Source organism: Netta rufina, assembly GCF_964035555.1.
Source record: "Netta rufina genome assembly, chromosome: 8".
In the NCBI taxonomy this organism is placed as follows: Eukaryota; Metazoa; Chordata; class Aves; order Anseriformes; family Anatidae; genus Netta; species Netta rufina.
This window is the reverse complement of record NC_140131.1, coordinates 5,204,089-5,227,920: the sequence shown is the minus strand read 5'-3', so window position 1 is coordinate 5,227,920 and position 23,832 is coordinate 5,204,089. Positions and strand designations below refer to the sequence as shown.

The following is a 23,832-nucleotide window of genomic DNA, read 5'->3' as shown; positions in this document are numbered from 1 at the left end:
TTGTTGATTACATGTGCTCTTTAAGCATTATGTGGCTAATCTACATTTGTTAGCACAAAGCCTCTTCTGATTCACATGAAATAAGCCCTCATCATTCTGGGACCTTTTTTTTTTTTTTTTTTAAAAAAATCAATTTTAAATGCTTTGGTACCTTCGCTTCAGTAAGGTCAAATGGAGATGCAGCACTTTTAATGACCAGTAACAAACCAGTATGAATTATCAACATAAGGGTCAGTAGGAGAGACGGTAACATTCACACACTGGCTTACTTGCCTATTAATCCATTTTCCGTTTCAAAAGCAAATTTGATGCGTTCTACTTGTAAGGGGTCTTCAATAACCTGCCATGAAAGAAAAAGGTCAGTAGAAGTAACTTATGCTTGGTACCTGAGAATCTATACTAGGAAATGCTTTTAATCACCTCAACATGAAAAACGGGAGACTTACAAAGTTTTATATAACACCAGATTATCAAGAGAGCAATTTAAAGAGTTATAAAAACTCAAACTGAAGGATCAAAGATACCCGGATGTTAAAATTATCAATGCAGTCCTGTTGTTTTTTCCATCATACATCAATAAAAATTTAGTCCTGTACTTAAATGTACAAGCCTTCACCATTCACCTACCAGTATCTCATGGAGTAACTGGAATATGTTTTTCAATTCATGAGGTGGAGCAGTTTCCAGCTGAGTCTGCAAATAAGAAATATAAAGCTACTTAGATAGTAAAATGTGTGGATGATACAATTACCAGACTCTCTGAAAAAAATAGTCATTTTAAACAGCAGAAGTTAAACAACCACAACTAAAAAACATCTCTCAAATCCAGTGATCTGTACTGTTCTTCTGTAGATCCTAGCACCATTTTAACACCTAAGACACACTATGACCAAAGCCTAGAAGAAACTATCTTGATCATCTCTACCTTGATGAAATGTAGCACAGTGAAGGAGAAGCGCTCATTACAAAAGCAGCAGTACACCACCATCTCAATGACAACTGACAGGGATCCGGTTAGCTCTCGTAACGCATACATCACCTAACAAAAAGATAAACAATTTCAGACACAGCCATGCAATTATTTTCAACAGATGGGTCATGTTTATAATAGAATGTTAGGTTTTTCCAGAAATGGTTGCTTTTTCTTTTCTTCCCAGCACCTGCACAGCCCAGTGGGCTGAACCTCTTCACTCACAGCACTCCACTCAGCTCCTGCTGCCCGCCTCTGAGGGTCTGAGTCAAGCATGACCCATTAAGTCACAGTGATTCAAGTCAGCACCTCCAACTGACGTATGGTAACTGACTGCATGGATACTGGTAAAATATATTCTTTGCCAACTCTGTAAACACTCATAACTAGACCTTAAAGCTTAGGGATTTACTAGAATAAGTTGTCAAGAAGAAACCAAAGGTGCCTTCTTGTTTAGGCTCAGAATAAAGCCCTCATACTCCCAGCTGGCTGCTTTTTAACATTGTGTTTTTCATGTCAAGATACTTCAAAGAACTAATGTCAGACAAGCCTTTAGGTTCAAGCAGGGTAGAACTCAGAACAGGTACCTCCATTAAGTAAGGTTTTCCTTCAGATAGGAATAACAAGGCTTCCACTTCCCCATGGAGCGTCAGAAGTGGACCTGAAGTAGTTATGCTTAGAGGTGGCCGCTGCTTAAAGAGACCAGGAGCTGTAACAGCAAATAGAAAAACAATCCAGTAATAAATCAGATTGTTCTACACACCTTGAAGACACTGCCGCTCATCTGGCATCCTATCACCTCTAATGATGGTCACTTCAACTAGCCTGTATGGTACCACTCCAAATAAACTTTTGTACTGACGTGCCATTTACATTAGTGACACGATAGGGAGATGAACCACAAAAAAGCAGGATGTTCATATTTACCATCTGGACTTTAAGTTTTAATTTCACTCCCACTGTTGCACATTCAGAACGTTTATCATTCTTCTCTTACTTTACATTGTTTGACTGCCCCCAACTCCAGAAACTTTTATTCTTTGACAGACATCAAATTATTCTTTCCAAAAAGAGAACTTCAGATGTTTCCTTCAGTGCACCGAAGATCTGAACTCATTTCTTTATTATGCTTATTTAGATATCTCTGTCTCTTGTAAGAAATATCTAGGAGAGCATTCTACTGCTTATTATTCAGTAGCTTGGTCCAAATATTCCCCTTAAGACTAGCAAAAGACATAAATGCAGGCAAAGTACAGCCTGGTAGGCTGTAGGTCTTTCCCAGACAACATATTGATTCATCCACATGAAGAAAGACCTTTTAGGCAAATGGGGCTGTGTGTGTTTGAGTGAAGAGCATAATAATGTTTCTCTCAAGATTTTTTTTTCTCACCCAATGCCTGTAAATGCTGTTTGCTACAGCCTCTCAGTACTTGTTCAGAAAAATAAAGAGAAATCAAATGTACCTGCTAACCAGTGCCTTAAATTTGAAGCGATTGCATCTCTCCTGATGCCTAAGTGATGCCTAAGTTACTCCCAATTAAAGTAACCAAAACGAAATGTCACAAAAGGCAAAAATGCAATTCTTACCAACATTTCTTTGTGAGGAGACGTCAGAGTGTAAAACAAGCAGTGCCACAGTATTGTGAAGATATCCAAACTCACGTGCTTGTGCTGAACTCCATCTGCGGTTCTGGTTTAGCCAAAGGAGAGATTTAATTAAGTTTCATTTAATTAAGTTTCAATTGATTGATTTAGTCAACTCCTGTTAAGTCAAAACAAAGCAATTTTCTTAACAGCCCACCTCTATGTTTCAAGACTTCGAATGCATTGGAAATTTTATTATCCCAAGAATGACACTCACTTCTGTCCATACAGACATTTCTCCACATTAACTACTATGCACAAACTTTAAGACTTCATTAAGTTCGCAGAATAATCCAGGGAATAGTCTATTTTATCACATGAAGACTATTTGCCCATAATGTAAGCGTCTTAAACCCTGAATGACTGACTACATTAGCTTTACCTGATTGCTCTGACGATTAGGACCAAGGAGAAAGTTGATCATGTGCCTCAAAGCAGAGTGTCCGAGAAGAAGACTGCTAGCCCTTATGCCCTGCTGTTTAGACAATAATAAAAAGTTATATTCCTATCTAGGTAAAGAATTAGTGCTGTAAGGCACAAAAGAAAAGCAGTGCTAAACACTGCACCTTCCTTTAAAAAGCTGTTTCATTATATACAGCATGTTATATAAACTAGACCAGAATTGCTACATGTAAAATAACTGTAATATGAAAGAAAAAAGAATAGGGGGATAGAGAGAACTCATACTGGGGTGAACAGCACAGTTCAGTCATTCATTCTACTTGCTATACGACAAAAAATATCCCAAACCATTAATATGTTTTGGAGGAAACAAAGACCACCCAACCAAAAAAAAAAAATCAAGAAACAAATCCCCAACATTCAGACTCTGGAAACAACATCTTCAAGAAGTATACACTTGTATATTTTTGGATGATTTTATCCTAAATCAGTGTTCAAAGTCACTTATTAAGAAAAGAAAAAAGCAACCCTGAAACGAAAATCAAATACTCTTCTGGAGGAATTCCACTGTGCTGTTGAAACCTTCTATGAAGACGGATGACTAGCTGTTTTACTACCGTTCTTTAAAATTAAAGTAACATGAGAAACATATAAGCAGTTGCTTACCTTCTGTACAAAATTGTTGAATAGCAAAAAGTACTGAGCACAGTTTTTGCAGTTTTCAGGAACATCTTTATCCAGTAGAGCAAGTAGCACCTCCAGTAACTGATGTAGACTTTTTAACTGTGAAAGCAATTAACTTGAATTTAAATGCTTGTCTCCTGCTTAAAATACAAGAATTCCTACATTTTAAATTTTGGGTTTGACTAAGAAAATTGTCAAATACACTCTCTGTGATTAATATGAATAGTTAACACAGTACTGCAACCTTACAATTTTTAACTGAGTTAATGTGCATATTTAAACAGGAAAGTAAGGAAAGCATTAGCATGTAGGTAACTTGCTTCGAGAAGTGGAACACAGTGGTTATATAAGTTTGCAATATTCTTAAAGCAATTCAAATTACTCATCAGTCAAGTGGTAACTGATGTTCAAATGTTCCTGTCATTATAGTAAAATAAAATGAACCAGATTAGAAGTAAATCATAACTCAATATCTCAGGCTAACATACCACCATATTCACTTATGCAGAAAGCAATTTTAGTGTTTACTTTACATCAAAGCACACTAAAGGCATTAGGATATTATTACATCTTAGTTGACAGATAGAAACTAACAGCAAAGAGGAAGTACCCAAAAGCTCTCAAGCTTTACTGTAAGGGTTTATCTCCCTACTATTCTGCTCAGCTTGGAGGACTTTGAGCTTTAAGGAAAGATAGCTATAAAGCTCTAAATAAGAAAAACATTACAGCAGCCTATACAACAGCAGTGCCTAAAATCTGTTGCAAGAAAATTACTTCAAACTGAACAAGACTTGGACACTTGTAAGTCCCCACTGAGAGCTCAGTCAGTGATGCTTTCTGTCTTCTAGCATGTTTCTTGAGTTCTCTATATACAAATGATTTGGTCAGGTCACCCAAGGGAAACAGATGGATCTTAAGAATTTATTTATTTTATTTTTTTTTTTACACAAACGAGCCCTTTTCACATATTTCCTGCTGGGTTTTCCTACAACACTAAAATGAGCTAAATAGAACAAGGCTACATTTTCCAAACTTAGTTTCCAAGATTTTCTAATAGAGAATTAAACCTCTGAAAAATAACCAAAGTTCAAATGTCTCCTTAGAACAAGTTAGCCCAATTACTACTGCTATGGGCTTCTGACTGAGCGAGGAAGGAGAATTAAAAATTAAGTTCAAAATTAAAGCTGATTTCTAGGATCTCTCAGTTACAGAAAAAGAATAAATTTCACAAAAACAGTTTCCAAACTTTCAAAAAGACTGTGATGTCAGTTTATGAAACAAGCTGAAGTGAGGCAGAATTGTTTAGACCTTCAAACTTAAATTCTAAGAATTACAGCAGCATATTACCTCACAGGGTAGGGACAAAGAATTAATTTATTCAAGAAAGAGCTACAAGCCTGTAAAGGATGTGAGTTTCCCACTTTGTCATTTGCAAAATCACATAGCATTGCCTTCAAGCAGAAGCAAGAGTTGAGGTAGAGACAATCAACAGCATCCCTGGTGAGGAGGTGTCACTAACCTTCTCTTGATAAAGCAAGGCACTGTCAAGGGTTTTTTCAAGAACAGTGGCTACAGCAACTCGCACCTCTCTTACGCTGCATTCCAGGAGGAAAGTTCTGGAAGATAAAAGGTGAAGCTGCAAAAAGAACTGGAATCAACGCATACACACAACTGCTACGGTTAAGTGTTGTATTTATCATTTTGAAAAGGATAGCAGTTCAAATACTCTTGGATCATACTTCTGTGGATAAGCTTTAACTTACATTCCTGCATTCCTGTTTGTCACAACTAAAACCTACAATACCATTATATATTTACTTTCAAAGAACAAAAAAGCTAGAATTACGAGCTACCATATGATACTGTCTTTCAGTGAAACTTCAGAGATAAACTTTTCTTTAGATTGATGCATCCCTCTTTTTTTTTTTTTAATCATTTTCCCAGGAGTTTGTCATAGAAGTTTTGAACACACTTAGCTGATCTTGATGGTGAGAAAAATATGTTGTAGTTTACCTGTGATACATCAGATATGTATTTAACTTATCTTACTCCAATTCACTACATTCTTCTTTCCCTCTATTTGCAGGAGTGACTAGACAAACACACTTCAAGGCACTCCTCTGAATTAAACACCTGCAGCCTTCACATACACTGCACCATTTTATTAGATTTTCAGAACTACTGAAAAAGCTGGACAGAGGAAAATACTAGAAAGTAAAAACCTCAGTGATAATTTAGAGTGCCTGTTTACAGAATGTGCACACTCAACTCCTTGGCAATACACCAGTGTAGGCCAGATCACATTATTATGAAGCTTCATCCATACACAAGACACAAAACACCACACAAAAGCCAGAATTACCAGTACTTACTTTACAAGCTCCCGTCCCTCTGGCCCAACGAAATATTCCACTAACCACTGACATGCATCAATGCTTTTGGAGAGCAGTGCATCTATGGTTGCAATCCACTCTTCTGTATCAGCCCTTTAAAAACAGGAAAAAACAGGGATAGTAATGAAAGAGAAAACCACCTCCAGTACCTAAGCTATGTTTCATATCATGTCTTTCTTTCTGATAAGCCAGAAGTGGCTTTTCCCCAGTCAGGTCTTACCTGAGTTTCTTCTTGGTTCTGAGATAAGTTTGGAAGAGGAATTGGACTGCCAGCTGTAAGCTCACCTTTGCCATGCATGGATAATAAGGATGTTTTACCTTAGTCTGAAAGAAACATGAAATTTACTCCAGAGCAGAACTATGCCTGCAGCACTTATGCTGTCTCCTAAATATATGAACATATTCAAGTACACTATGCTAGTCTAACAAATACGCTAGAACGCAAACAAACTTACTGTAAGGCCCACTAAGTCTGTAGATTCCATAAATTTAATAAATGCTGGTTGGTTTATTAATCACTAACTACATTCGGAAAAACTTTAGTAGATGAAACTGAAATGAATGAAGGGCTACCACCTTTGAGGTGACTAACGCTGGGTTGTGGATATTCGATACAGAGGGGAATTTCTGTGCCTCTAGAGCTTAGTTTGCATCAATTTAAAAAGTATTATTTCATAAATTTTATTATGCATTTACACAATGTCATTTTCACATTTCTGTAAAAAGAGGCTAGGGTCAGCTTTGAGACAGATGCTATCAATGTGAAGAATTACAGGTGTCAAGGAACTGCTCAGCTGGAAAAGCAGAGTCACATCAAGTATTTCTCTTGTAGTTTTCTTGTCATGGCTCTTCTGTGGCCCTGTCTACCCAGTATTTCCCAAGTATTCCAAGATTAAAATTTAGTTACTTACAGCATTCAGTGAAGCTAATGATAGAACAAAACTGAAGTAGTCACTACTGTATACATCTCTATTCTTCATAAATTTCAGGTTTTCATCTCTCACCATCTGTAGAAATATTTTTTTTGAAGTAAAAGAATGCAAAAAAAAAGAAATTAAAACACTGTCAGAGAACACTTCTCTAACGCTTTGTCTTACCCATAAATGTGTATGTTGTTTAAAAACCAGTATCAGACCTGTTCTGTTAATATTCTGAATCACTACTTCGGTGGAGGGCAAAACCATAAGGGAAACTAAGAGATTTGTGTAAAACCAGTGATTTTCTTCAAAGGACATTGCAAAACACGGGTTAACTGACAGACTTGATCACTGGACCATTATGGAAAAGGAAAAGGAAGAAGCTGCTGCTGAATTCCATTTTTTGCTTGTTTTTAACAAAATACCAAAAAAAAAATCCTTCAAATCTGAAATCCCTGCTTAGAAAATTTACACATACCATGGTATGCCAGTGATGTACTAACATGCCAAGACCCCCTTTATCAAATAAGATTTTGCTGAAAGACTCTCAATAAATTTGAGCCAAGTTATGTTTATTGTAGTAACACAACCCCAGATACTGGAATGCCAAAGTGAGTACCAGTGCCCTGGTACAGGTGGAGGGCCATATACAGCTGGCACAGTTTACTCTGTGTAACGTTGGCACTCCTGCACAAACACAGATCAGCAGGGTGGTGTGTGCACAGAAGGCCAAATATATGCAAGATTGCACCCCCACCACACCTGCAGGCCTGCAGACACAGACCTTCCTCTTATGAGGGAGAATGAATACTGAGTCTACCATCCTCTCACTGCTCTGCTAGTGCCATCACAACTCCGTTATCAGCTCTGACTTGCAGTGCTGCCTTCAATATCTTTGTTCTGCCATTTGAGAACACACGCAGGATTACATAAGCTAACAGACAATTAGCTGGCTGTGATTTCTCTTAGTCTTCCTCCTCTTTACATTGTTGTGAAACTTGAGAACTAGAGGATAACTGATTTGCGAATTCTCCATTCTTCTTCAAACGTACTTCAAATGAAGCATCTTCTCTCTCTCATCTCTCCCTGTCTGCATGCTGACTGCTACTGCATCTCTGCATCTTTGACTATTTTGCCTGCAGTTTGTTCAAAGCAAGGAATGATGGGTCAGTTTTGTGAGAAGGGACAGCAAAATGTACAATAATATATCACTGAACAGCTTGTTAAGAACTTTATATTAGAATCTAGAGTTACTTTCTATCTTGGTTTTCAATAACTGAATTACTTCAAGGCTACCTTCAAAATTGTTGTCTTCTTCCTATGAGCTTAAGTTTTGTATGAATAGCATTTATTTGCAACTTGCAGAGTTCTCTACCTGATATATCCGTACAGGCATTTTCTCTACAAAAAGTCCCTTTTTTTCTCCTTTCCGAACCAGCTTGGTTAAGATGGATAGGCGATCACTGTTGGGCCTGTGAGGTCTAGGTGATGACTGGGGTGAAATTTCTGGTGAAGATGGAGCAGATCTAAAATATATAGAAGCTCAAGGTCAACAATGAAATTGAAGTTTTAAAATACCAATAGAGCCAGTATCATCTTAAAACAAATTCATATGACAGTCTAAGTAATTTATGAGGCTGTCAGTCAGCTTGAATTTCTTATTCCAACAGTGGCAGGAGCATGGAAGAGGAACTTATAAAACCAATAAAGGACTATTCAATTAAGCAGCTTAACAAAAAAACAGAAGGATCAGTACACTCCTGTGCTGAACAAGAATTATTCGTTCCTTAGTTCTGGAAATAGGGTCTAGACATCAATGTAGGAGAAGCCTTTACAGGCACAAGAGAAACTTACAAGGAGAGGTCCTCAGCTTCCTGACGCACAACACTCACTCGACTTTTCTTTGGTAAGACCGGAGAGTTCTGATCAGACACTCTCTGGTAAAACAGCATATAGGCATTCCAGTACCGCCGACGTACATCAGGGTAAGGGTTAGCTGATGAGAGAAAAGGCATTCAATGAAGGCCTTTGAAGGCTTAGCACTCTTCATTCTGACAGGGGAGTGAAATTGGGTGTGCAAGCAATACAGACTGTGCAGTACGAAGTCATTTCTCAGATCAAAACATCAGTCTATGTTAGTGAATAGAAAAGTGCACACACGAAGAGCACATGTATTTTAAAAAAGATAGCTATCAGAATTACAAAGTAAATGAATGATGTTGGAAATATGTTTGGGATTAATTCCTTAAAGCACTATGAAGTTTAACTATATGATCCCACACCATGTTCTACGGACATTTTGCCTAGCCTAAAATAAGGCCTATTTTGTGTTTTCTTTAAACCATTTTTAATAACGTGCCATTTTACTTCTGAATCTCCTCCGCTATTCAGTTCACAAATAGCTGAACAACAATGAATATGGTTCAATATTTTAGGCCATAGCAGAACTTATAAGGACATAACTTGTTAAGTCCTACAGTAAATCAGAATACTTCAGAAAAAAAATGCTTGGGAAGGATTATTAGATCATGTTACTCTAAAGAGATATAACGTACTTAGCTCTATTGAGAACTAATAAGAAAAATAAAGCTACTGTAAATTCATCTTCACTTCTGCTTACATTGATCATAGACTTTAGGTCTGTACTCTCCACCAAAACATTCATATTCCAAGGTTTCATCAGTTAACTCAAATTCTTCAACAACAGTATCATTGAATTTATACCACTTTCCTTTTCCACATCCTCTGTAATCAAATAAACAAACAGAAATAGAACAGAAGCAATATTATTTGACTGTCTAGCAAAAAAACCAAACCACCCCAAATATCCTAGCAATAAGAACCTTGAACTCACATTTGTTTTGACAAGAAATAGAAAGCTTAACTCAATGACAAAATTTGATTCCAAAAAAATTGATTAAAAACAACAGAAGCACATCACCCACAAGTAAGTGTCACAGGAAGTCCTCATTGCAGCAATACAAGGCAAATAAGAATTCCTGATATTTTGATAATGTGGACAATTCTGCTAGGTGTTAAGACAGACCAGTGCTTCCAAAAGAGCTCCGAATGGCTCACTATACCTTCCCAAAACAAGTAGTCTTTAGACTGCTCTCAAAGCCATTATGCGAGTCTTCTTGGACATTACCTCCTGTCCTTTATAAAAGAGTAGTAATGCCCTGCATGTGCCTGGCCACTGTGAACAATCACACCAACAAGCTCATAGTTCTCTGTAGGTGCAACTTTCTTCCTTGGGGAGCCTCCGCTTCCTTGATCTGCATTTCTACCATTGTCCCCCACTTCTGAGGACGAATCCTGACGAGCCATCCCTGACACAGTGTAAGGCTCCATGTTCAGCATCCAGGGAAACTGTGAAGAGATATTTTAGATTAAACAGAGATCTTGTCATGCACTTGCTTAACGTAATTTTTTAAGAGTTGTATTAATACTCCCATATTGGAAGTGCTAAAAGGAAGCATGGTAGTAAACTTTTCATCCTTATGACACAGAAGTTAAAATGTCTTTGCAGAGGCTTTTGCTTTCTGAAGCACTCTGAGAATGCTGCAGGCAAGCAAAGTTTGTAGGAGAAGTGCTTATTTTTTGTACTTTGATCATATTGTAAGCATTCCACATATTCAAGAGTCCAGCATTGAGATGTGGAGGAAAGAAGGGAGTATCAATAGGAAGGGTGAGTGCACTACACTCCACTGAGTGGAAGAGGTGGTGGGAATGGGGAGCATAACCAATAGTTTCCTTACCCTTATTTGTTCATCATATTTAATGGAACGACCGCTCTCCCAGTCAAAGCCAAATCTCATCAGGTGAATCACCAAAAGGCTTGGTAAGACCTTAATGCATGTACGCTTCACTGTAGTTCTCTTAAAAAGACAAAAGAGCATCACCTCTATCTATATAACTCAAGCAAGCTCTAAAATTTTTCTATAGATGCCTGATTCCAACCATCCCAAACTGATAAACAATACAGCTACTGGAGGTAGGATGACCATAGGATGACTGTAGTAACTGCAGTAGTACCCTGTCTGTAGGCATGTTTGTGCAGTGGGCTGGTATGTTACAGAACACTGTACCATCCCTGCCATCCCTCTAAACATTTAGTCCCCAATATGAGTTACAAGGAATGAAGAAAGCTATCTACACGGGCTTTGGATTTAACTTTACAATTAGAGTAAGTTGTATTTAAATATGGCTTCATATAACCATGCAATGCTTAAGAAAACATTAAGCTACAGCTGAACGCTCTTACATACATTAAAACAATACCTTTTCTTTGCATTTTTCACAGTAGTATGCATTACTTCCTTCCAAAACTTCTCCTCTAACAAACTGATCCAATGATATTTCCAAACTTTGACATGAAGTCACACCTAAATTGAGAGCCATGAAGGCTTCCTCACGCTCATACCTAAAATAAAGACGAAAAATGGTAAAGACATTGACAGAGGAGAAGTACATTATCACGTATCCAAAGTACATTAACAAGATATGCATAGAAAATATCGCGTTTGCCCAGTAGTTATCAACAGCTATGATGCTTACAGTCAAAGGTATATTACTTTTTGTGCTATTTTGACCTACGCATTGTAATAGTTATCTAATGCACTGAAATTAGCATTACCTGTGAGGACAGTCCTTACAGATCTTCTGATCAGAAAAGATGCCTTGAAAAGTATTCTTAAATATTTGGTCTCTTCCTATTTTCTGTTGGAGATATAGAACTAGACATCAGTTATAAATATATTTTCAGATTGAAAGACCAAGCACACAGTATGAAATTTAAGCCTCTGAATGTTACTTAGATCACAAAATAGTCAAGTGGTTCTCTGCCTTCTTTTCCAAAGGAAAAAAAAAGAATGACAGAAAATGGTAGACCGACTACCAAGAGAAGCATGTAAACAAGGAAAGAAACCTGAAGTTTTTACCTTGAGATACTCATCCATCTGATCTATAAGACTGGTAAAGAACTCATAAGCATCCTGTTGCTCTCGAACATAAAGTTCCTTATTCCACATCTTGAAGATCTGTATCAAGTATAAAGAGGTAGTAGTTCCACGTAAATATCAAAAAAACTTCACCAATAAGCATTATTTCTACACATTTTGACTTTGAGGTAAAACTTTATCCATAGAAATTCTGCAGTGAGAAAAAGGTAAAACAAAAAAAAAAAGGCTCATTGTTAAGTAGGAAAGTATATATTCTAAACAAAAAAGTAATACCTTCCAAAAGTTCTCAGGTACGTAATACTGTAGCTTGCTTTCCATCAGGTGACCAAAAAGAGACTGAACTTGATAAAACACATTGTCATCTGGATTGTCTGTATCATCATCAATGGAAAGCAGGGCCTGGGAGGAAACAAATAGCTTTACTAACTTTGCCAAGAACTAATACTTTAGGTTTTCATGACAGCATGATAAGTTAAAAGTAATCATTTGTGTATCTATATTTTTAGTGTATATGTGCTATGTATATGCACTCTGTATATTTATACATAGAAATTATGTATAGAAATACCTTTTTTTTTTTTTTTTTAAGAAAAAACAATGTTACAAATGGCGTGAAATGAACTCGCAGCTCAGGTGACAGTTAATTCTGAAAAGAGGACTTTACAGGACACTGAACCAATTACCTCTGGGAGCCCAGGTTGCATATATAACTGCTGGAAGACGGCATTCATGTAACAAGTAGCACCACCATTCTTTAGTCCCACAAATCCTGAAATGGAGCGACTATCCACAGGGGGAAGATACTAGAATGAGAAACATTTGTCTCAGTAAATTATGGAACATGTGAGACTCCAACATTATCTCTTTTATAATCACCTTTATAATGAACTGTTATGTACTATTTTATGGAAAACCAGGAAAATCGGTTCTGAAATATCACAACAGCTGTATTTGCTCATCTCTACAGTTAATATTCACCATAAAACTGAAAAAGCAGCCTAAAACATATCTAAATGAAATTGGTGACAATTAAGCAACACTTCTTTCTTATGCAAATAATTGACAAAGACTCATAAGAGTATTTGCTTCTCAGAAAGGTCAACTGGATCTTCATCTACTTGTCTGCTTTTTGTAATTTTAAATTGAAGACCACGGAAATTTCTTGAATGAAGCAGCTCAATAGATCAGACAGTACTAATGCTATCACGCTAATGCAAATTAAAAAAAGGCTTCTTGCTTACGTCAAACTCCTTTGTAAGTGCAGGGTCACACTGGTGATGCATAGAAAGCAGCTCTTTTGTAATAAGCTGAAGATTGGAAGGTGAGCTATCAGCCAGCATTACCAACACTTCATAGGCAGCTAATCGGCTATCTGCTGTACTGCACCTATAAGAAGCAAGCCACAGTTAAGATCTATTTTTAAAGATTACTCAATTATTTCTAATTTTAGAGAGCCATATTACTCAGAACAAGCGACAATTGTTCAAAAGGACTAGTTTAAATGCTAAAAATCTCCTGAGAGACTGCAGTGTTTTTTTTTTTTTTTTTTTTTTTTTTCTTTCTTGGGGAGGCAGATGGGAAGGAAAGCAGAGGATGAGCAGCCCCAGAAATATTCTTTTAAATAAGCCTTTCCTCCTGACATGGAGATGCCTGTGCTTAACATTCAGTAGCAAGGAAGCAATGTACCCAGAAAAGAAGACGGTTTGTACCACCCCTGAGAACTAACAATCAGATTCTATTACTTTAACACTGGTGGAGACAAAATGACTGATGTACAATGAAATGAGCTTTGGAAGCGCTAGACCAGACAACTTCCTTGCTAGGAAGACCTTAGACCTACAGTGTGCTAAATCAGTAGGAAACAACTCTCCAATGGATCTAGCACACTATCCCTTTCTTCTGAAGGCCAAAGAAAAGTCTTTGAATAAAGAAACAAGAGAATGTTGAGACAAACAGCAATAGAACAATACATCAAGGTGTAGCATGTCATATGCAATTAATGCATCAAGTTAATAAGAATGCCAGCTATGTACATGGAACTTAAAAAGCCTATTAGAGATGCCAAGAACATATAAACCCACAAAAACACTATTTGGACACTTATGTAGGAAACAAATCGGGAGGGTGTGCTCTGAAGAAAGCTCCAACATTGGTATGAACTCCATGTATCTATAGCCCCAATGTGGCATTTGCATTCATGAGTACTTGGACAAACCCAAGAAAAACAAAAAAAAAATTGCTTTTTACTTTGGATGAAAGTCTTGTTGACTGATTGCAGCGCTGCCTGCTGGAGAATGGCTGTTCAGAATAATCCTGGACGCTCTGAAGAGGAAGTCATCCAACAATGGCTTAATCAAAGATGAACCTGTAACACAGTAATCCACATCTACTGTTAAATACATTACATGCTGAACTGCCAATGCTATTCCTTTCAGCTCTGTCACTTCTAATGATATATTATTATATCTTCTACTTATATCTTCAAAACATTTTCTAGGTAATTTTTAAACACTGCAGAATTCATGCTGGTCCAGCCACTTTAGAATGAAAAGGAATACTTACCAACCATTTCCTTCTCTGCTCCACAAAGTGAAAGGAGAGTCTTGATGAGCCTTAAGTGTCCTGCTAACAAGATGTTATCAGCTTCACTGGTCTCACACTCAGCTGTGCGGTTGGGTTCAAAATTGTCTAGCCAGGTGATCTCATCTTCTAACATGGCAGCTGGGCTTATCTTTAGCTGTTCCATTTCTGATGCTACAAGATCAAAAGGGAACCCCCACAAAAAAAAGAAATGATCAGTTCTGTATGTATATATAAGTGTAGAATTTAAAAACAAAGAATCTCAAGGTCTCAAACAAGAGTAGACAGCTTTTGAACTGGACTTCCACTCATGTGCTGTTATGTTACCAAACAGAAAACAATCAATTAGAGAATTTTCCAGGAAAGGGAATGATACTTGGAAAGATTTCTAGAAGTAGGTCAAACTGAATTCTGAGAGGGTACAGACAGTGTGGAGTGGTAGTATGTTTATATATATGTATTCTTATGGGGAAGGTGCTGCAGAGATTTACTCTGCAAGCTGAGTATACAGGTAGGTATTTCACATCTCCTCATGGAGGAAACTGACATACATTCACTACTTAAGGCTCTTGATTATCTTATTGTAATTTTTCATCTCTGTACTTCCAACTGAAGGCCTAACAGATTGTCTAGTTTATCCCACAATATGTAAAAAGAGCATCTTCTGCAAAGGAACTCATTTCAGTTACCAAAAGGATTAATTGCCTTGCAGTTACCAAACACCAAGAATTGCCCACATCAGACATTAACAGCACAGAATGGCTAGCACACTGTCAAGTCACATTGAGTTAATCCCCATAAAGTCTACATTCTGCATCTGGTCTACAGAAGGAAGACATTTAGAAGTTCCAATCAGAGTAGCATGTATGTCTGGGCCATAATCTAAACGTACTTACATGTCAGATCATCCAATAATTGACATCTCAGGTCAAAGTATTCTGTACACTGGGACAAAAGTCTAAAAGATACAAATAGAAGAGTTTATTTTGGGAAAAAGTTTCTAATTTTAATTTAAGCTATTACCTTTAAGGCCCACATTCTCCGTCCATCTAATTCAAGTATTGTAGCTGTCTTGGTATGCTTTTTATGCATGTGCTTCAGTTTTAAAATGATTGCTTCTGATTATTTTTTTTGAGTAACATTTAACATTGCTTTCTTCCCTCACCTCATAAGTTAAATACCAAATGGTAACGTCAACAACATATTTTAGGTTGTCAGTTACTCCTTTACTCAGATTCTTCTAGACTAGTATATTGAATAGTCTTTGGCCAGTCAGGGACATGTCAACAGAACTGACACAGTCTTAGCAAGTGCAATGGTTAGCAAACAAGTCATTTCGACTACTGCAAGAACATCCTAGAAAGAGAATGCCTATTTAGCAACTACAGCCTCTGGGAAGTTAAATAAAACAAACTGTATGAATTCGCAGAGGAAGAGCTGTACATTAGAAATTCAGATTTCCCTCCAACTTACATACTTCCTGAACTTTCTGGGGCACAACAGACATGTCTACTTTCCACAGAATTGCAGAAACAAAGTCCTAATCACCTATACCTCAGAACTTCCAAAGCACTACTAATTTAAAAAAAAAAACAAACAATAGGTTTCCTTCCCCAGTAAACACACATCTGCCTTACCTCTGGTTAATTCCTCTCATGATGCTGGTTGGTGACCAAAGAGGCAGCTGGGCACTGAGAATAACACTCAGGAGAAACTGGTTTGGCTTTTGTACATCTGGGTGAGTTGACGTGTCAGTCTGACTAAGGGTGTACAACTGGTCACAGGCAACACGACGAATCTGAAAAAGTATCATTGTCAAGCACTAGACCTTACTCAACGGCTGCCAAAAATAAACTTCTGTTTGGTTAGAAACCTGACAAAACCCAGACACTGAAAATCTCGTGGAAACTAGAGCATGAGCTCCATACCCACCAGCCAGGCCTTCTCTATTTATAGGGATTTAGCAAACCACTTTCATCCCTCTGCTAACAGCTCTGATGCTTTATTAAACACAGACCATCAGTTCAGGTAAGGGGTGAAAAGATAAAACAACTTCATACAAAATAGGAGGAATGCCATGAAATGAAGTAAGTGCGGCTTGAAAAAAATCTCTAGATTTTTTAATATCTAGAATAATCTAAAATCAGAAAAAAAAATTTAGGAGGGTTCTGACATTTGGAAGATTCTTTCAAGAAGTCCAGAAGAGTCCATTAGATCTTACCCAAAACTTTTCAGACAATAGTTCCTTGTAACTTCCCCTTGTTGAGAAGGTGAAAGTACTAGTATTATAGAATCTGACTCACCAAAATGAGAGTATTTTCTGACTATTCAAAGCACAGCTCTGCCTCATGGATTATACAAGCCTAAAGAATGCAATACTTCAGCATTTGTTATCAACACAGCACTAAGTACTGGAATTACTAGCCATTACCCAAAGGTTATTTATACAAACAGTGTTGGAATACTTGTAAAGAACAATTTTATCATGAGATGACATGAAATGAATAAAGTATACACATTTCACTGAAACATTAAAGAAGTTTTCAGAGAAAAACTCTTACCTCAGCACTTGGTGATCCAAGCAGTATGTCAATGATAAAATCAGCAACACAAGGCAAATTGTAAAAAGATCCTAGAACAGAAGAACATGAGGTTATCTTTTCTAGAATAATCATTTAAAATCACTGTTACAGTCTTATATTAAAATACCATATAGGACTTATAGAACATACCCTGTTGTCAATACCAAAAAGCAGGAATGGGTATTTGCATGTTTCTCCATCTCCTTCCATCAGAGACGAGCACTACCTCATAACAGCATTTTCCTTCTCCTTCCACCACCACCATTTACATTTCTTGTACACAAAGGTTCAAGTACTAAATATTAGCTGTGCAAACAGCAGCACGTGCAGAACTATGTCCTTCAGAGCCAGTACAAATATTTATATACTGGCAGTAAGTTAGCTTTCCCAGTGCATTTCACTAAGGCACAACACCACATGCCATGTTTCATGCCACCTACTGTTCAGTCCTGGGTATAAAAAATGCATTTTTAAAATCAAATTGTGAGTTTGTCACTTGAGCTGAGAAGGTAACTTAGAAATTTCAGAGTTTCTCATGATTATTTTTTTAAACCATCTTCATAAGACTTCACCCTCCTTACTTATACTCCAAACACTGAGTAATCCAATTCTATTTCATACCTAGTTGCTGACTGCGTAGCTGAAGGCAGGTTACTAATAGAGACAGGGCTTCTCCAGCAATCAGAGCATCTTTGGTAGATACGGACTGCTGTCTCACACAGATACCAGCATGCAGTGCTGTTGGCTCTCCTTCACTTCCTGAACTGCAGTTACTTCCTGTATTAAGAAATGAACAAATGCTATAACCCATTACATTTTTCATGTATCTTCAGCCTCTGGTCGGTTATCTACAACTTAAGTCTTCTCTAAAAGCCACACGAACATGCAACATTTTTCTTAGATTTACGTAATTCAGCTTCACACTTCACATGAGTTAAATTAAGAATAAACCAAATACTTCCATCCCTAAAGATGGCTTCCAAATGCTTCCTTCAATAAAGACGTTTTAAAAGATGTTAGGCACAGTAACCTACCTGAGCTGCTAAGTCTGTTTCGAATCCCTGCAGGAAATAAAGTGTTGCTTTCTTTTATTGGCTGACTACTTCCTACGAGGTCCAGTCGTCCTGCAGCAGCTGCCCAAGAAAGTCGCATGAAGCAAGCCACTGTAGAAGTGAAGTCATTCACCTCCATAGTCTGAAGAAATAAGAAACAGCATTAATTCTGTGATGATCGACAGCCTTTGTTAATGACAGGGATAAGAGGAATGTATCTTCTGGATCATGTCAAATTCACATTTGGACTTTTCTTCTCTCTTCTCTAACCAGGCTTAAGGATGCCTTAAGTTAGATGTTACAAACCAGATAAAGGTAGGGAAGAGAGACTGATAACATGGATTTCCAGAGGCTTTTAAATGAAGCCTGGGCAAGAACTCGCATAGAAAGTAGATTTCTGACTGAAAATCCAGGAGTTATACAGCTGCCACCAGAGATCACACTGCTACATCACCATAAATAATCAAACACTTCCTTACTTGTATGGCAACTCTTGCTGCTGGTATGATTTCTTCTACCCTAATGGAGGATCTATCAGACACAGAGAGCTGTCGGTAGGATGACTTCTCAGGTGTTCCACAAATGGACATCTGCCTACTTCCTTGCCGGCTGACGTTACGGAAGGGGCGCGAGGACAATGCTTCTACCCCATCCTTAATGAAATCCTCATCCAGTAAGGTAGGCATTGTCTGGCCAACAAGCAAGAACCTACATTCACAGAGCAGAAATGTGAAGCTTATTTTTGAATGTTCACAGCAAGTGAACAACTGATACTTTGAGTTCTATTTCAAACAAATATTACAAGGGACACTCCAAAAGCCAAGAGAGCAGCACTCAATCTAATGAGAAGCAATTACTTACCTTGCAAGTTGCAGGCAGATGGAATAGACTCCCTGTCTGGTTTCATAGTCTACTTCTGAAGGGATGGAATCTCTCTGCATCACATTCACCACCAAACTTAAAAACAAATCAATAATACAGGCTCTGTTTGAAAGCATTTTACTTAGGAAAGAGGTGCAATTAATTTATCTTCATCCTTCCCTCCTCTTATTCACTCAATTGAATGCCAGTTAAAACTGCCAAACTGGCAGCTTTGGAGACTAACATCCCTATTTTCCCCTCCTGCATTTATAGATTGGAGATTTCCGTTCCTGCTGGTAAATGCTTCAGGATCTACAGCGTACAGAAATTTAAGAGCAACACATATTTGACAATTTTGACACAATTATAAGCAGTGTTGCCAAGTCCTCCAAATGACTGTACCTTATCTGAAGGGTCTGGATTTCAGAGACGGTCAAATTTCATTTGGTTCCCAATACACAATCCACGCTTTGACTGCTAGAAACTGTCTGCTGGTGTATATGCAGGACATAGCACGTGTAATGTAGCCACTTACAAATTTGAACTGGAATGCTAGCTATTGAAATCTCTATTATTTAACTACCTCTGTGTAAGCTACACTTCATAGGCTTATCTGTGGCTATCTTTATTTTGGTGTTAATATGATATACACCGTTACATTACCATGGTAGCTATGGTATCTTTCCAGACACTCGCAAATAAAAGGATAGCTTTGAATGGACTTTTCCTCTAAAAAAAGCAGCTCAAAACTGTACAAGTGTGCTACAGCATGGAAAGCAGAACCACAGAACAGCTAGCTAAATTAAGTGTTACAAATAGAGTCAAGATTTTGAAATCTAACCTCAAACCTCCTGCTCTGAGGAAATTTTCACAGAAAGACTTGGCACAGTTTCTTGCCATTTCGTCATCTGCAGTTGGCATCAGCTTGGAGCTCAGTACCTAAAATAAAGTATTCACACATAAATCTTAGTATTTCCTTACTGCTGAAGGTCAAAACTATAGTAGGAAAAAATCCACTACTAATGGAATTAACAATACAGCTCTATTAAGCTCTAGTCTGTAAAGAGAAATCATACTAAAAATATCCAGGACAGCAAAGACTACTACAGATATTTATCCTGTATCAAAGGGCATTTTTATCTTCACTGCTGTTTATTTATTAAGAGAATAAAGTACATACTCTAGTCTGTGAAATGTGTCTTCAGGCTCAGAAGGAACTCCTTAATAGCACAAATCCTTCTCCTTCCGAGATTTTCAGTTGACAGCAGCCAATAAAACACCCTAGAGATGGCTTACGTATTAACTCATGTCTTCTGAAATAATTGTATTAAATATAATTTTCTTTTTTTTTTTTTTTTTTTTTTTTAAGGATAGTCCAGATAATTCTACAGCCCTTGTGAACTTCACCTCTGCATCATCCCTCTTGTTTTAAGTCAGCACTGAACTTCACAGAATCCAATTACACACGGAAATACGGACGTAGAATTCTGCAGTCCCTGTTGGTACATTTATAATCCATTTCACTTTTTTAAAAAAACAAAATAAATAGAAAAAAATATAGAAGTTGCTTGCTTTCTTGTAAAGTCCCTTCAGTAGATACAGCCAACAATGCTGCACATGGAAAAACAAAATATGTGGTTTCCATGCTCACATAGCATAAGCATGGTTTACAGAGTTCCAGGTATGAAACCTTACTACAACACTGCATTATATAACCCTGAACCTCTAAGAGGGATAATTTTAATTTCTTTCACACCTCTAAAATTTGCTGCGCACATTCTTCAGGAAGCAGTTATCCCAGTGCTCCAGACTGGTTTCCTAGTGTTTGAACAGGTTACCAGCTGGGGGAATAAAACACCATGCCATCTTTTTCTGACAATACTCATCTTCCAACTGGCTTGACTGGATTTGAGGAGCAAGTCCACTCAAAATCTACATATCTAATCCAATTTACTACTATTTATTCCTTGCCAGAAAAGCAAGCAAAGTATTGCTTGCTTTCATTATTTTCTCTGGCACAGAAGTAGATAGCCATCTTGTCACACTGTAAGATAACCTGCCAGTTCAACAAAATATCCTTGCTGTGATATGTTAAGCCATTTGCTTTCAGTTGTAGAACTTGTCAACACATTTTAGAGACAAATATATTTCATTCCAGCTTGACAGAAAAAGGAGGAACCCTACCAGTGCAATGGGATGTCAGAGTGTAGGATGATCAAGACTGAATGTTAAGACTGCAGAAGTCCAAAGAAAGGCAACTATAACAAAACTCCTACAGCAATCTTGGCACACACTGAGGACAGAACAGTAACTTTGTCCACTGTTTTTGAAGCTGCTAGCAATGGTCCTGCAACTTCATATTATTCAGACTACATTTGTAACATATCCTTATTAACGGTGGGATCTGTGAGCAGAACTAGACACTGCCCAGTTTCCTAGAGAGTGCAGATTAATGTGACGTAAGAACACCACCAACTGAACCCTCTCATTCTCTTTAAAATCCATGTACTGAGCACTTGGAAAGAATCTTTTTACGATGTCCAACCCAGTGTTTTAGACTTCTGGATAAAGAACTTACGCAGGAGAATACTTAGGGTTAAAAAAATTGTATGCATTCCACTCACTTTGCATGCACAGTTAAAACAGGCCAGAAGCTCCTGGGTAAAAGCCCTGCGCATTTGGATAGTGAAAATTCTTCACAGCTGAATGCTTCAAGAAATATTCCTCCTTAGCCTCTACAGACAGAATATGGTAGACTTATGTAGAAGGAAAATTAGCATTCTTTTTGCCAGCTCCCTCTGAATCTCTAGTATTATTCTCCCTTAAAATAATCAACCTTTCAAAAGGATTTGAGTAGAAACAAGCTAAACAACTACTCCCCTTCATTTTTAAAAGGACCTACATTTTCATATGATAAAAAATTCATTAAGTATTGGGAGATTCAGGCAGGAATTGTACCTGAACAGTAAGGATTTCAACATTTCTCTGCTTCTCTCCACATAAATCAAAATACTCATTCCACCTTGCAATCACAAGAGAGGCATGGCTTCACACTAAAGTCTCTAATGTGGAACTTTTTTTACCCCTTCTGTTACAGTGAATTTACTGTATACAGGAAAACAGGCTATGACTTGACATGTGCATTTTCCATAACATCATGGTGAATTTGAGGCCTCCTGCCCAAGAAAATTTGATCTACTTAAACCTAGCACTCAGAAACACAAGTATGAAAGAAGAAAATTTTTCTTACCTCTAAATTATAGAGAACTCTAAAGGTGGACATGCCTGGAGCAAAAGATCTGAAAAGACTTTCTAGTATTGAACTAGCACTGGGCTGATGTTGGTGTTTTGAAGACAAGGAGGGGGATTTTGAAGACTGAGAGCTTGATTCTGAGAGCAGTGTTTTCTAGGAGGAATAAGTCACAGAAAAAAAAAACGTTTAAAATTTTAAAAATTTAAAAATTTTTAGACAACTGCAGTTTGTTATAATTGGCAACATTATATTATCTCATATAATCCCTATAATAACCCTTTCATCTCCAAATGCTCAGAAATACGTCATTAATCTTTAAGATGAGCATTGTTTTGCAGTAGCTTCAAACCCAAAGATCATCATTTTACAGATAATTTAAGAAATCTGCTAGTAAAACCCTTTTTGTTCAGCTCACCAGCATTTGGTATTGTTTAATCCATACCTTCCTTCCCAGGGAATCAAGCTGATCAAGTGCCTCTTGAATAGCTGGGTCAGTAGGAATTAAAAGCAGAAGTTTTCTCACCCGCAGCGTTATTCTGGAAAGTTATCAGAAATTACTTAGGCAAAAGAGGGCTCAGCCACACTGTGACCAGGTGAATACTTATACACTGTAAAATAAGTAGCTATTTGAGCTTTCCAACATGAGCATTTCTTCCATATTTGATAACCATTTAGCTTGCTTACCTTGGCTCCTCTAGATTGGCAAGCTGGTAAAGCATATCAAACACATTACACACGAGAGCCATGACTACTCCAGGGAGGGATTTCTCCTGAGAATTAAGCAAAAATACACAGGTGTTATTTTTGTCCTCCCCTCTCTGTTCTAAGTATTTCAGTAGAGCTCTTCATTGAAGCAACTGACCCAGACATCAATGTGGCTCGGTGAAATCCCATCTACCTTCTAGATCGAGACCATCTGAATTTCACTATTACCCCATTTCTCTTTTAATAAGCAAATTTTGACACCAACGATTATTTAATGTTCACAAACAACACAGACTAGGAGTGGTCTGAATATGCTAGTCGATACTTTCTAGTTTATTTTCATACTGCAGCTTTATTAATGGTGAAAATCTGGAAATCTCTGCTCCAGCCAGGTATGTAACCTCAAAATTAAGTCAAGAGTTGCTTGTTCCAGGATTTAACAAAAGACTCTGTAAAGATTAATGTAGCCTGCTTGGTACCTAAGTGTAAAAAGCTGATGTAAAAAGCTTCTGTCCCAACTTCCTGTATCTTTTCCACCACCCAAGCTGTGTACTGCCCTACTACCCCCTTTTTATCTCATCCCCTTCAAAAGCAAGGGCAGTTTTCAGGCTACTACGTTGTACCTGTTCCATTGCATAGGATGAACTAAATACACCACTGCTGTTACTGGAAGTGGTTGAGGAATCTGCTGAGCTCCCTGACGGCGTCCCGCTTCCTGATGTTTTTACTGTAAGGACTTGTTCATCAGAGAAGCCCAATTGGTGGAGTAGTTTCTGATCTTTATTTACTGTTAGCTGCAAGAAAATATCTATCATTTAATTGATATCT

The 23,832-nt window shown here is 37.5% G+C and overlaps 1 protein-coding gene across 1 annotated transcript in view; it reads right to left on the bottom strand.

The window, feature by feature from the left end:
- Positions 1-23,832, bottom strand: part of USP24 (ubiquitin specific peptidase 24) — a 60,232-nt gene that overhangs the window by 5,761 nt on the left and 30,639 nt on the right. Inside the window, exons 27-62 of the mRNA XM_084291212.1 lie at positions 23,628-23,798; positions 22,984-23,069; positions 22,742-22,835; positions 22,297-22,452; positions 19,888-19,985; positions 19,047-19,142; positions 18,665-18,893; positions 18,168-18,327; positions 17,755-17,910; positions 17,113-17,183; positions 16,189-16,349; positions 15,448-15,509; positions 14,534-14,725; positions 14,219-14,336; positions 13,213-13,357; positions 12,655-12,774; positions 12,245-12,370; positions 11,951-12,049; positions 11,647-11,729; positions 11,292-11,433; positions 10,769-10,888; positions 10,159-10,379; positions 9,631-9,755; positions 8,865-9,006; positions 8,386-8,536; positions 7,005-7,100; positions 6,314-6,417; positions 6,073-6,186; positions 5,220-5,316; positions 3,683-3,799; positions 2,997-3,089; positions 2,558-2,660; positions 1,558-1,679; positions 926-1,039; positions 628-693; positions 274-340 (exon numbers count right to left, since the gene is read on the bottom strand). Coding sequence (XP_084147338.1) covers positions 274-340; positions 628-693; positions 926-1,039; positions 1,558-1,679; positions 2,558-2,660; positions 2,997-3,089; positions 3,683-3,799; positions 5,220-5,316; positions 6,073-6,186; positions 6,314-6,417; positions 7,005-7,100; positions 8,386-8,536; positions 8,865-9,006; positions 9,631-9,755; positions 10,159-10,379; positions 10,769-10,888; positions 11,292-11,433; positions 11,647-11,729; positions 11,951-12,049; positions 12,245-12,370; positions 12,655-12,774; positions 13,213-13,357; positions 14,219-14,336; positions 14,534-14,725; positions 15,448-15,509; positions 16,189-16,349; positions 17,113-17,183; positions 17,755-17,910; positions 18,168-18,327; positions 18,665-18,893; positions 19,047-19,142; positions 19,888-19,985; positions 22,297-22,452; positions 22,742-22,835; positions 22,984-23,069; positions 23,628-23,798 — 4,417 coding nt within the window. The remainder of the gene's footprint in view (positions 1-273; positions 341-627; positions 694-925; positions 1,040-1,557; positions 1,680-2,557; positions 2,661-2,996; positions 3,090-3,682; positions 3,800-5,219; positions 5,317-6,072; positions 6,187-6,313; positions 6,418-7,004; positions 7,101-8,385; positions 8,537-8,864; positions 9,007-9,630; positions 9,756-10,158; positions 10,380-10,768; positions 10,889-11,291; positions 11,434-11,646; positions 11,730-11,950; positions 12,050-12,244; positions 12,371-12,654; positions 12,775-13,212; positions 13,358-14,218; positions 14,337-14,533; positions 14,726-15,447; positions 15,510-16,188; positions 16,350-17,112; positions 17,184-17,754; positions 17,911-18,167; positions 18,328-18,664; positions 18,894-19,046; positions 19,143-19,887; positions 19,986-22,296; positions 22,453-22,741; positions 22,836-22,983; positions 23,070-23,627; positions 23,799-23,832) is intronic.